Genomic DNA, 12,605 nt, shown 5'->3' with positions numbered 1-12,605 from the left:
CAATGCTCAAGTCCCTTATACTTTAAATCATCTTCAGATTACTTATCTATTACAATGTAAATGCTATGTAATTAGTTGCTGGAGCATGGTAAATTCAAATTTTGCTTTTTGGAACGTTCTGGAAATCCCCCCCAATATTTCCTATCCATGGTTGGTTGAATCCATGGATGCAAAGGGACAACTGTAACAGCAACAATAGAAAATACAAAATTCATCGCCACCAAATATCAGATAAGAACTAAGATCTGTAACTCTGTGAGATACAGTACCTATTTTTTCTATAAATGACAAAGGAAAGTTGAATAAAATTTTGTAAACTTTTCACGAAATAATAAAGAGCTTATACAGACAGAAACTTGCAAGTAGAACACATTTGCATGGGTTTATTAACCTTTCTCATCTCCTAGAAAGACATTCTTCTATTTAAAATCTTTCATCTCCTTATTTTATCTCCATTTAATAACCCAAGTGGCACTAATGATCCGTAAGTTAAAAAGCATTCCCACCCCACCATGCAAAAACAAATACAACAGCAACAATGACAAGAAAAAACTTCTCATGAAGCCTGATATTCTGTCTCTATCAGTTAGAACTGACTTAGTGCCTTGCAAATGTGTTCCAAATACATGACAGACATGTAAGAAAGTCAAGGTTTTAGAACTTAGGACTTCAGTACCTTTTCTAAGAACACTCTTCACCAAAACAAGTATCAAGGTAAATGTAATGTTAACAATATATTAGGGGCTCTGAAATGAATTCAGCAAAGGAAAGACTATGAATGGACTATATATTAAGTCATTTATATTAATGATTACTCTCTGGAAAGTGATGGTTATTTTATTCAGGAGCAAGATTAAATTCAAGTTATATATTTCTGCTTTTAGAATATAATTTACAACTTATGAAACTCCAGAGATATACACAAGTTCTCAGAAACTTAAGGTCAATATCTAAAACTGACCATTTGCTAATTAATAAACAAGGCAAAGAATGTGATACGGGAAAGCCTGGACTTCAGGGTCGCCCAAGCTCAGCCAGCTGGCTGGAAGAGTGGACCTGGCCCAAAGTGCACGTCAGTTCTGGGTCAGGGTTTTCTCCATTACCTCACAACTGGAACACACTTCTCAGCTGGGCAGCTATTTCAAATCCTTTCTGGAAATCAGCAGGGTAGAAATTATAACAAACAAACTCCAAAGCTTTGGCAAAAGCTCTCTCCAATGATTAGAAACCTACATATAAAGCTATTCTTAGATGTCACCTCCATCTCACCTCCAAGATGAGGTTTAGCTCTTGTATTAAAAAGGAAACAGCAGCAACCATTTTATTAAGCTCTTCCTAGGCGCCAAGTATGGGGCTAAGCATACAACATGCGCCATCTCACTTAATCAGGAATTACCCTATGAAATATTTATACTCTTACTTTACAAAGAGGAAATGGTGGTGTAAGGGGATTAAATAATTTGCTCAAGGTCACATTCCTAGGTAGTGGCTAGAATCAGGATTCAAATGCTTTCAAAATTAATTAATTTCTAAAATACAGAGCCAGTAATTTGGTCTAACAACAACACGTCCCAAGACCTAACACCCAGGGGGAGTAATTCTTATCATCCAGAGACACAGATATTTTAAATATATACTAGGTTATGAACTGGACAATGGTAGGCACTGTGTCTAGCTCAGCACCGTACTGCTAGTTTCTAGCACACTGCCTGGTACGTGCTCATTAAATACCTGGTAAAGACATGAATAACTGAGTTCACGAATAAAGAAAATACACCAACTAAAGGGCATCATACAACACGCCCTTTGGCTTCTAAACTGTGGGCTAAGATCAATGCTTTCATCAAAAAATCAATCCACTTTTATTTTTAAAAAATCTGATTAGTCAAATATTAAGTCTTTGAGGGCAATGATTTTAATAGTAAGTGCTATTACTATGGTAGTAAGTAATGGTAAGTGTTATGGGCTGTCCTCCCAAAATTCTTGTGTTGAAGCCCTAACCCCCGGAACTTCAGAATGATTCTATTTGGAGATAAGGCCTTTAAAGAGGCAATTAAGTTAAAAACAGGTCAGTAGGATGAGCCCTAATCCAATCTGAATGGTGAGCTTACAAGAAAAGGAGATTAGACGCACAGAGAGATGACCACATGAAGAGGCCACAAGAGGGTGGCCACTTGCAAACCAAGGAGAGAGGCCTCACAAGAAACAACTCTGCAGGCACCCTGATCTTGGACCAACAGCCTCCAACAGTAAGAAAATAAGTTCCTGTTGTTTAAGCCACCCAGTCTGCAGTATTTTGTTATGGCAGCCTTGGCAAACTAGTACAGTAAATAGCTATTACTACTGAGTAAGTACAACACGCTATGCTGGGAGATGGGTCTCTGCGGGATTGGAGATGGAGCTGAGAGTCTCAGTGGCGAAACGCCTCTAAGTAAATATTTACACTGAAGCACTTCCAAAAGACCAGGAAGCTGGGCTACATTTAGCAGAGCTAATGCCTGCCACATGCCAGGCCCTGCGGCAGATGCTGCACTAGGTGCCGGGATATAAAATGTGCTGAGACCTTCCGCTGCAGTCCTCTGGCAGCACAAGTTCAAGTGAGCAGGCAGTTCGCGTGCCGTGGCTGCAGCAGAGCTAACTGGCGTTGACTGAGGAACTAACGTGCACCCAGAGTTTACTGTGTCCCAGAAGTGACCTACGCTCCTCACACTAAAACCCTATGAGATAACTATTATTCTCATTTTACAAAGAGGAAACTACAACACGGGGAAATTACATCACCTGCTTTGGGTCCTACAAGCCAGTTGAGTGGTAAAGCCAGAATGGGAGCTCAGGTAACCCGGAAAGGGTCTTAAGTGCTCCATGGAACCCCGTGAGGCGGGTGCTCCGACACTGGGGGTGGCGAGCAGTTTTCATACCCGATGGGCTTCAGCACCCCACACAGAGCCCATGGGCTGCAGATGCCTCTTCTTGGCACTGTATAAGATGTTTTTGCCTTTTTGAAAATTTTATGTCCCAAAATGTTTAACGGAAAAAGGTTTAAATAAATTTATACAATGGTTTCATCACAGAAACCACCTAAGTTTTCCTAATTCTACTGGGAATAAAATCTTATAATTTCCTGAGTACTAAGATCACTGGTAAAAATACAAATGTTTTAAAACATCATTCGTCATAAGCTTAATTCATTCTAATTAATGCCACACAATATCACCCTTAATCTGAACTCTAAAAGTACAAATAAAAAATAAATAGCATTTAAAACTATCTTGTCAATAAATACCACTTACATGGTGAGTGAGAAATAGGTAAGAAAACCTCTAATATTCTCAAAATAACATTGATTTCTAATATTAAAATTTTACAATATAGCAAAAATAATAAATTCTAAATGTATGCCCTAAGTATGAGAGTTGAGTTGAAATTACTATAAAAGCATCAGTAAAATTATTCCAAAATTATTTGTTTTTTTTTAAGCTGTGGAAACTTTTCTTCAATTGAATTCTTGCAAATTAATTAAAGAAAAATTTAAAAAACCTGAGGTGCCTAGGTTAAAGCAGATGTGAGCTTTAACAGCAGCTGAACTACAAGGCAGCCCCTTGGTACACCGAGAGCCCACTGAAGAGTTCTGAACACCACTAAGCTAAAGGGATCATGACTCACAGGAAGCTCTGGAAATACAGAGCAGGCCTCTTAGAATACAGTGAGGGTGAAGACATGCAAAGCTCTTCACTTCAGTAGAAAGTCTCGGAGTTCTTTCCTTCTTCCCTCCCTTTTACAATTATTTACTAAACAAAAGACTATGCGTGAGAGCTAGCACACACTGGTGAAGAAATGCATTCCAGTCAGGCAGAGGTAGGACCACAAACAGAAAATAAGTTAACAAAAAATAAAAAGAAACTCCTTGTAATTATAATTTGTAATAAATGCTATGAAAGGAACAAACTGGGTGTAGATCGTAAGAGAATAATGGAGGTGACTGGTGGGGAAACCAGACTTCTCAGACAATGGACTTCCATAATAAATGTGAGGTCTGAGAAGACTTGTCAGACAGATGGGATCCTTTTTCCTTTTGAATTTTTATTATAGAAAAATTTTCAAAAGTAAATAGAATAGTAAAATAGAACCACCCCCATGTATCATCATCCACTCACAGCCTCTCTCATTTTATCGATATTCATATCCGCTCCTCCCACCCCACCCTGAATTATTTTGAAGTGAATCTCAGACATATGATTTCATCTATAAATATTTCAGTATATATTGCTAAAATATAGTCTCTTTTCTCTGACTGCAACAGAAAAAAATTAGTAGTTGACAACATTAAATTATCTGGAAAGCCTCACATATTTAAAAATTAAACAATATATTTCTAAATAATCCATGAATAAAAGAAAAAAAATACAAAGAAAATGGAAATTATTTTGTACTAAATAATAATACAATGTGACAAAATTTGTGGAATGCAAGTAAAACACTACTTGGAGGCAAATTTATAGTTTTAATTGCTTATATTAGAAAAGAACTGTTTTTAAAAATCAATGACCTAACGGTCCACCTTAAGAAGATAAAAAAGAGGGACTTCCCTGGTGGTCCAGCGGGTAAGAATCCACGCTCCCAATGCAGGGGGCCTGGGTTCGATCCCTGGCCAGGGAACTAGATCCCACATTCATGCCGCAACTAAGAGTCCATGCCACATCTGAGAAGTACGCATGCCACAACTAAGAAGTCCGCATGCCGCAACTAAGAGTCTGCATGCCGCAGCTAAGCATGCCACAGCGAAGATCCCACGTGCCGCCACTAAGACCTGGTGCAGTCTAAATAAATAAATAAATATTTTAAAAAAGAAGAAGAAGATAAAAAAGAAATGCAGGCTAAAAGTAAGTAGAAGAAATAATAAAGATAAGAGCAAAAATCAATGGTATAGACAGAGAACACAAGTCCACAATGAAACAGGGACACCACTATAGGAGCCACATTTGTGAAAAGATAATAAGAATATTATTAGCAACTTTGTGCCAATAAATTCAGTAACAAACAAAATGAACAAATTACATAAAAAATAGGACTTATCATACACAAGACCAAATATTAAATGCGAAGAGCTCTATATCTATTAGGGAAATAATATTGGTCGGTGAATTCTGTCCAACATTCAAGGAAGAATAACTGCAGCCATACAGAAACTCTGTCAGAATGCAGAGGATGAAGAAAGGCTGCCTAACTTGTTCCGTGAGGACAGCACAACTTCGATACCAAAGACAAAAACATTACAAGCACGATAATCACAGGCTAACGTTCTTCAAAAGACCTAAAACTCCTCAGCAACACATTAGTAAATCAAATCAAGTGATATATAACCAAGCAGGGATTATTGCAAAACTGGGTAAATGTTAGAAAATTAATCAATGTAGTCTACCAATATAACAGAATAAGAGAAGAACTATATAGTCATTTCAGGACATGTAGAAAAAAAGCATTTGATAAAATTCATTACCATTTACAAAAAATAGAAGGGAACTTCCTAAGCCTGACTGATGGTATCTATAAAAAACTTATAGCTAGCATTTAACTTGATGGTGAAACACTGAAAACACTTTCCCCCAAGACTGGGAACAAGTAAGATGCCTGCTCTCACCACCATTCAACATCTTCTGAGAGGCTCTAGCCAATGCAAAAGAAAAAAATCAAAAGCATAAAGAGAGAAAGAAGTAAGACTATTCCTATTCATAGATGACACAATTACTTATGTAGAAAATCCCAAAGACATCACCAAACCTACCAGTGAATTTAGAAATATAATGTATATATTTTTAAAAAATCAATTCTGAATACAGAAGCAAATACAGAAGCAAACAAATGGAAAACAAAATTTTAAAAATAATCCCATGTATAATAATGTCAGAAAACATAAAATCCTTAGGAATGAATTTAACAAGTGTGTAAAGCCTCCACACTAAAAAACTATAAACATTGTTGGGAGAAATTTTTTAAAAACCTTAAAAAATGGAAAAGTATGTCTTTCTAAGCCATGAAAGAAACACATACTTTCATGGCTTAGAAGTTTCAATATTATTAAGATTCAATTCTCCCTGAATTGATGCAAACCATAATGTTAGCAGGCATTTTTTAGAAATAAAAATTACTAGCCAATTCAACAATGTACATGCTAATGCAAAGGACCTAAAATAGCCCAAACAATCCTGCAACAAAAAATAAAGCTGGTGGCATTATACCACTTCACTTCAAGTCTTGCTGTATGTAAAGTAGAGTTATCTGGTATTGGCTGAGGATAGACAAAGCGATCAATGGAACAGAATAGAGCCCAGAAATAGTCCAACACTTACAGTCATTTAATTGTTTACAAAGATGCCAAAGGAATTCAATGGGAAAGAATCTTTTCAAAAAATGATGCTACAATTGTACATTCACATGGGGTGAGGGGAGGAGATGCTCAAACATTACATCAGACTACAAACAGAAATGAAGTGAACAGATCATAGACTTAGAAGTAAAGCTAAAATTGTAAGGCTTTAGAAGAAAACAAAGGGAAACATCTTCACAATTAGTGAGTAGATAAAGATTTCTTCAGCCAGACACAGAAAACAATAGTCATAAAAGGAAAACACTAGTAAATGAGACTTCATCAAAATTAAAAATTTCTGCTCACCTTAGGTTGAAGAACCACAATCAAGTACGTTAAAAATAAGCTTTCATACTCCTTATTGTGCTTAACTGCATTTACAGTTATCAAAATAGATAAAAAGCTAAGAATGTCTGTTCCTGAAATGAATGGAGTTTTGTTTGATGTTAAAACTTTTTGCTGAAGAATAATAAAGACAGAGGAAAGCACATGAACAGCTCAGTGAGTTTTCACATGTGAAACCCACATGACCAGACCCAAAGCAAAACCAAGAAACAGAATAGCACCCTGAAAGCTCCCTCTTGTCTCCCCTCTGGTTCCTCCCTGCCCCTCTAAAGGTCATCCCTATCATGATGCCCAACATCACTGACCATAGTTCAACAGATTTTAATTCTTTAAAAGCGACTGCAGAACTGACAGTTAATGTACAGATATCTTGCCTCAAGATACAAGAGTATAAGAATTTTATCAATGAAATGAAATATAATTTCCAATACAGCATACCTTTCGTGAAGAATGCCCTCCATCTCATTCCTATTCTTCCCTCATCGAGGTAATTCTTACGTGTCCTCCAAAATCTGAAACCTTCCTTGATTCTCTAGTTTAGATACATATACCCTTTTCCCATTCTCTATTCCCTGCTACCACAGTGCTCGGCACACCATTCCTATTATTAGAAGAATTATAAGCCTTTCCTCATCAGTGTGCAAACGCTTAAGGCCAGGGATCCTGACTTGCTCTACGTGTTCTATGTTTACTTCTTCTTGGTCTAGTTCCTGTCAACATGATACACAATAAACGACTCTTAGTTGAAAACCCAGTGGTATAGAATCTGTTAAAAGAGTAATATTATTTAAATTAATACCTCCAGGTCGCAACAGCCTATATCTGTGTAGACAGAGGGCTGAAAGCAATAAAAGTAACGATTATTACAATATATATTCTAGAATATTCTGATTAAAGACAGAAAAGACAAGTTTGGACCCATAGTTTCACAACAGTAAAAGCTGAAGTAAAGTCTCAGAGAATACTCACTTTAAATGTAAGAATAATTATTTAATAATGCATTAACATGAAGAATATTTTCCTTCAGAATCAAATTGAGATTCTAATTACCATATGGCAATGGTATGCCTCCAAAAAGGGGGGGTATATAATTTTACTTATTCAAATGAACAGACAGATACAATGAAAATCAAATAATCTCATTTTAAGTTCATAAGTAACGACGTTAATCTCATCTTATTAAAATAGAAATATTAATTTTATATGAATTAACATATAACATGATAAACAATTTTATTGCACTCAATGAAATAATAATAACTGGATCCTTAACTATTTAGTGACATTTTTTGGAAAAATATATAGTTACATAAACAACTGAGATTTACTTAACCCCAAATACGTGAATTTACATAGAAATTTTTACTAGAACTACATGCCACCTTTACTTCTCTTTAAAAAACAAATATATTTTGCTATAGATAGTAGATATGAAAAATATTTCTCAACTTTCAATTAATGTGTGTATGTGACAAATACAATTCAGAGACCTATATAGGTGACACCCATAAATCAGCTGACAGTAACGATGATAAAAAGAGCTTCACTTACTGCTATTTCTCTACATGCCGACATAGAGATCCCGGTTCCTTCTATTTGTTTTAAAGCATAGTCTTTATCATCTTTCCTGTAAAAACAAAGTTATTTTAATATACAGATAAATCTAAATGTATGTGCATTTTTAATAAAATAAAAAATAAATATAAATCACATACACTTCGACACCTTTCACATATAATCACATAATTTCATATGGGAGAAACTTCAGGTAATCTATTCCAATCCCATTACTTGATGAGGAAAGTTAGATTCCAAGGAATAAAAAGACTTGTCCAAGGCTCTATGGTTATTTGCAGAAGAGAAAGATTCAGAAATGAAGCTCCTGACTTCCAATAATAGGTTCTTTCTGCTCTAATATGTATACACTTCCTGTGTGTGTGCGTGTGTGTGTGTGTGTGTGTGCGCGCGTGTGTGCGTGCATATATAAAACACGGTCTCTTAAAGCCCATTTGGATATTGGGGTGTCAAAAAATTAAGAAATGAATGCATCATTCATAAAGTACAAAATGGTTATGATTTAAAACATGTTATATAGTTCATATCCCCAAATACCTTCAAAGGGATTCACTCGACATATGTTTACTGAGCACTTACTGTGTCTCTAGAACTGTGCTAAGTCCTGGGGATACAAGGGAATTCCTTCCTTTATGGAGCTTTCTGTGGCTACTGGCGGTGAGAGATAACTAACCCACCACAAGACAATATGATAATGCTGTGACAGAGCAAGTACAAACCGCAGAGCTACCCAAAAGTCACTCTTTTGCCTGGAGACCCAGGCAAAGCCTTCTCAGAGGAAATCCCATCTCACTGAGGCCCAAATGGCAGTCCTCAGACTTTCTGGACTCAGGACCCTTTTACTCTCTTAGATGTCTCTGAGGACCCTGAAGAGGTTCTGTTTGTTCTATCAATATTAACCCTCTTAGAATTGAAAAATGGGAACTCCTAAAAAACACAACCTACAAAAGCACATATCCATTATCCACCAGAGCAATGGCATCATCACGTGTCACGTCACCTTTGAGAAAAACCCACTGTACACTCGTGAGAATCAGCATGAAGAAAGGCATATAACATAGCACTGTTATGAAAACAGTGTTGACCTTGCCGACCCTCTGAAAGGATTTTGAGGACACCTAGAGCTTCTCAGATCGCACTTTGAAAACTGTGCTCTGTGTGTGTGTGTGTGTGTGTGTGTTAAGAGGGGAACAAAGTGTGAGGGCACATGAGGTGAGGGAAAAGCACTTGAAGAACATACATTAAACAACGGGAGATGAGGATGGGGATACAGTTAGGAACCAGATCATAAAAGTCTTTTTATACTCCAAGAACAAGAGGAGACGCTTCGTTAACAATTTTTAAACAGGAGAATATCAATCCTCCTCTGCTTTGGCGGCCTTTTAAATGTTGGGGGGCAGTAAATAAAGACAGGAAACCGAGAGACCAGCCAAGTCCACTGTGTCCAAACTACTCAGGTGGGAGATGATGCTGGCTGCTGCCAAGGGGACAGACTGGAGCGACGGAAGGCAGACCAGCAGCACAAAGGACAGAACCCTGGGAATGAGGAAGGAGATGGGGTCAGACATAATGACTCCTGCCCCAGGGAACAGGCCAACACAACATCATCCCCCGGAACAGGAAACACAGCAGGAGGAAAAGGTCCAAGGGAACAGGAGGATGATGGCTCCACTGTGCGCAGGCTGAGTCTGGTACCTGTGAGACACCTACGTGGGGATGGCAAGCTGAATAAGCACGTCTAAAGCTCAAGAGAAAGCTGAAGATGTCAGCATATGCACACTGTCAACCAAGCCAGGAGAGTACATGAGGCGAAACCAAAGAGCAGGACTGGTAAGAAAAGGATTTTCCAAAAAGGGCAGAACAGTAAACAGTATCCAAAGCCGCCGAGAAGTCTAGTGAGGTGAGGAGCGAGCAGTGTCCACTGAATTTAGCAACGATCAAGTCACCAGGGGACACTGGACTAGGCAAAAATAGTCGCAGTGACGTCTGGCAGATACTGCAGAAGGCTGGGGAATGAAGGGGGCATAAGTTAACTGAGACAATAAAAGTAGGTAATTCTTTGAAGGTGATAAAATAAGGCAGCAGCTGGAGGAATACACAAGGTTAAAGAATTTTTTTTAAGATGTAAGAGGCTTGATTATGTTAAGTACTGAAAGGAAGAACCCAGAGAAAAGGAGATGAGAGGGAAAAACGAGAAGAGCAAAGACTGAAATGCTGGGGAGAGATTAGATTCAGAGCGAGAAGGAGAAATGTGTCTTCCACTGTTAACAGGAAGACAAAGGAGGGAGGAAAGGATAGATACCGGTGCAAAGAAGTTGGTTCAGAGGCAAAAAGTCAGGGGAGTTCTCATTTTGATGGCTTTCATTATTTTTCTGATGTTGGAAATGAGGTCAAGTACTAAAAGTAAGGGGGCTTCCCTGGTGGCGCAGTGGTTAAGAGTCCGCCTGCTGATGCAGGGGATACGGGTTCATGCCCCGGTCCAGGAGGATCCCACATGCCGCGGAGCGGCTGGGCCCGTGAGCCACGGCCGCTGAGCCTGCACATCCGGAGCCTGTGCTCCGCAACGGGAGAGACCACAACAGTGAGAGGCCCGCGTACTGCAAAAAAAAAAAAAAACAAAAAAACTAAAAGTAAGGGCAGAGTGATAGAGCCAGAGTTAAGGTTTGACTGAACAGATGAGTAACTCCTTATAAAATCAGTAAGTTTAATACTTTATCATTTTAAGTTATCCATAAAGTTTATGTAACTTTATCTTTCCTTTTATAACATATTTACACCACATCCTTAGTTGTAAAAACAAATCACAATTACATTATTTTTCTGAAAAAAGATTTGTTTTACGACAATCAGATTTACAAGTACTTTCCTGTAAAGCACCATGGGCACACATTATGTTAAAAATACACTAAGAATATCTGTACTTAATGTTCACCAAGTCTGAATGATTTCTGAAAGAATTAAAGGAGACATTAAAGAGGGTGACACAAAAATAAAATGAAATTGGGATCAGAATAAATCTGTTAGAGATTAGACAGTTCATGTGCATGGTACTGATTTAACCAGATGGTCAACCCAGGAGTGTAACAGGTTCTGTTATATCTACTGTTGAGGATAACTTCCTAGACTTGAGCCTTCTAAGGAAAGAGAGAGAGAACGGTGGGGAAGGAAATAAATTAAACCAGAGACTAACTCACCTCCTTGACAACACCCCCTGGACTTTCTCTTTGTTAAAGACAGCCATGTGAAAATGTCTTCAAAATGAGCTAAAAAATTCTAATCTGCAATCAGTTCTCTCCCCCATCCCAAGTAGTTAATGTTTTATATTTTATAAAAGTAAGTTATCAGAAAGAAAGGTAAAATGGGAGAACAAAAAAACTTTGAAAAGATGTGATTATCAAAAATGCAACTGCCTCTTAAAAATCACCTAATAATAATTACCATCATAACATAATAGTGCTTTGTGGTTTACAGAGCACACTTATCTCTCTAGCCATGCACACAACACTTTTTTGTAAAAAGGCACCCTGGAGAGGAAAAAGATTCGTTCCCTACGTTCAGTCATGATCCAGTCGAAGTAGTCAGATTGTATCAGTGATAACTGCAGTACAGTGCTCTATATAATAGTACCATAAACAGAGGGAATGATCAACTAACTATACCTTGAAGGGTTGAAGGAAGATGAAAGAAAGCTTCAGAAAGAGTCTACTTAAGCAGAGATTCTTAAGACTTAAGAAGTTTGTCAGGAAAGGAAGGAGGGGCTGGGAAAAGAAATCAGTAGTTATATGAGGCATCCCAGGGAGTGGGAAAAGCATGTATAAAAATACAGAAGCACAGACAGGATCTGGCATGCTCAGAGAACAGCAAAGACCGGCAGCAGCTTAAAATCATGGAAACACATGGACAGCCCTGAGGTTTGCCTACCTTAGAAACAGACAGAGGTAGGGTGGGAGGGGGACTTTCATGCCAGCTCTCTCCAAAGGGTGCAGAATATGTATACTTCACTTCAAGGAGTGTACAAAACAAATGAGTATGACAAGAAAACATCACATTTAAAAATAAATAAACAAAGTTGAGAGAAAGTGTGTCATGTGAGAAGACCAAAAAGAAGAGAGCGCAGCCATGATGAACACTTGCCTTTAACAGATGGGAGGGGAAGTCAAAAATATAAAATCGCTATAAAGGAGTGGTTAAAAAAAAAAGAGTAGTGTTTTGGTAAAATAGAGTACTGAACACATATCAAATTTCACTCCCCTCCTAACACCCTACTAAGACTATGGCAAAGAAAAAATTTTAAAGACATAAACCCATAAGGATGAAAAAT

General features: G+C 37.7%; 1 protein-coding gene across 13 annotated transcripts in view; it reads right to left on the bottom strand.

Moving 5' to 3' along the window:
- Positions 1–12,605, bottom strand: part of CDK8 (cyclin dependent kinase 8) — a 120,595-nt gene that overhangs the window by 60,195 nt on the left and 47,795 nt on the right. For 7 of the 13 annotated variants that reach the window (XM_060128804.1, XM_060128805.1, XM_060128806.1 and 4 more), the window contains exons 2-3: positions 8,261–8,336; positions 7,509–7,547 (exon numbers count right to left, since the gene is read on the bottom strand). In XM_060128804.1, coding sequence (XP_059984787.1) covers positions 7,509–7,547; positions 8,261–8,336 — 115 coding nt within the window. The remainder of the gene's footprint in view (positions 1–7,508; positions 7,548–8,260; positions 8,337–12,605) is intronic. The other 6 variants (XM_060128809.1, XM_060128810.1, XM_060128812.1 and 3 more) reach the window with 1 other exon arrangement.

The sequence above is a fragment of the Lagenorhynchus albirostris genome, chromosome 18 (assembly GCF_949774975.1).
Source record: "Lagenorhynchus albirostris chromosome 18, mLagAlb1.1, whole genome shotgun sequence".
Taxonomy (NCBI): domain Eukaryota; kingdom Metazoa; phylum Chordata; class Mammalia; order Artiodactyla; family Delphinidae; genus Lagenorhynchus; species Lagenorhynchus albirostris.
This window is presented reverse-complemented; position numbering and strand designations above follow the sequence as displayed.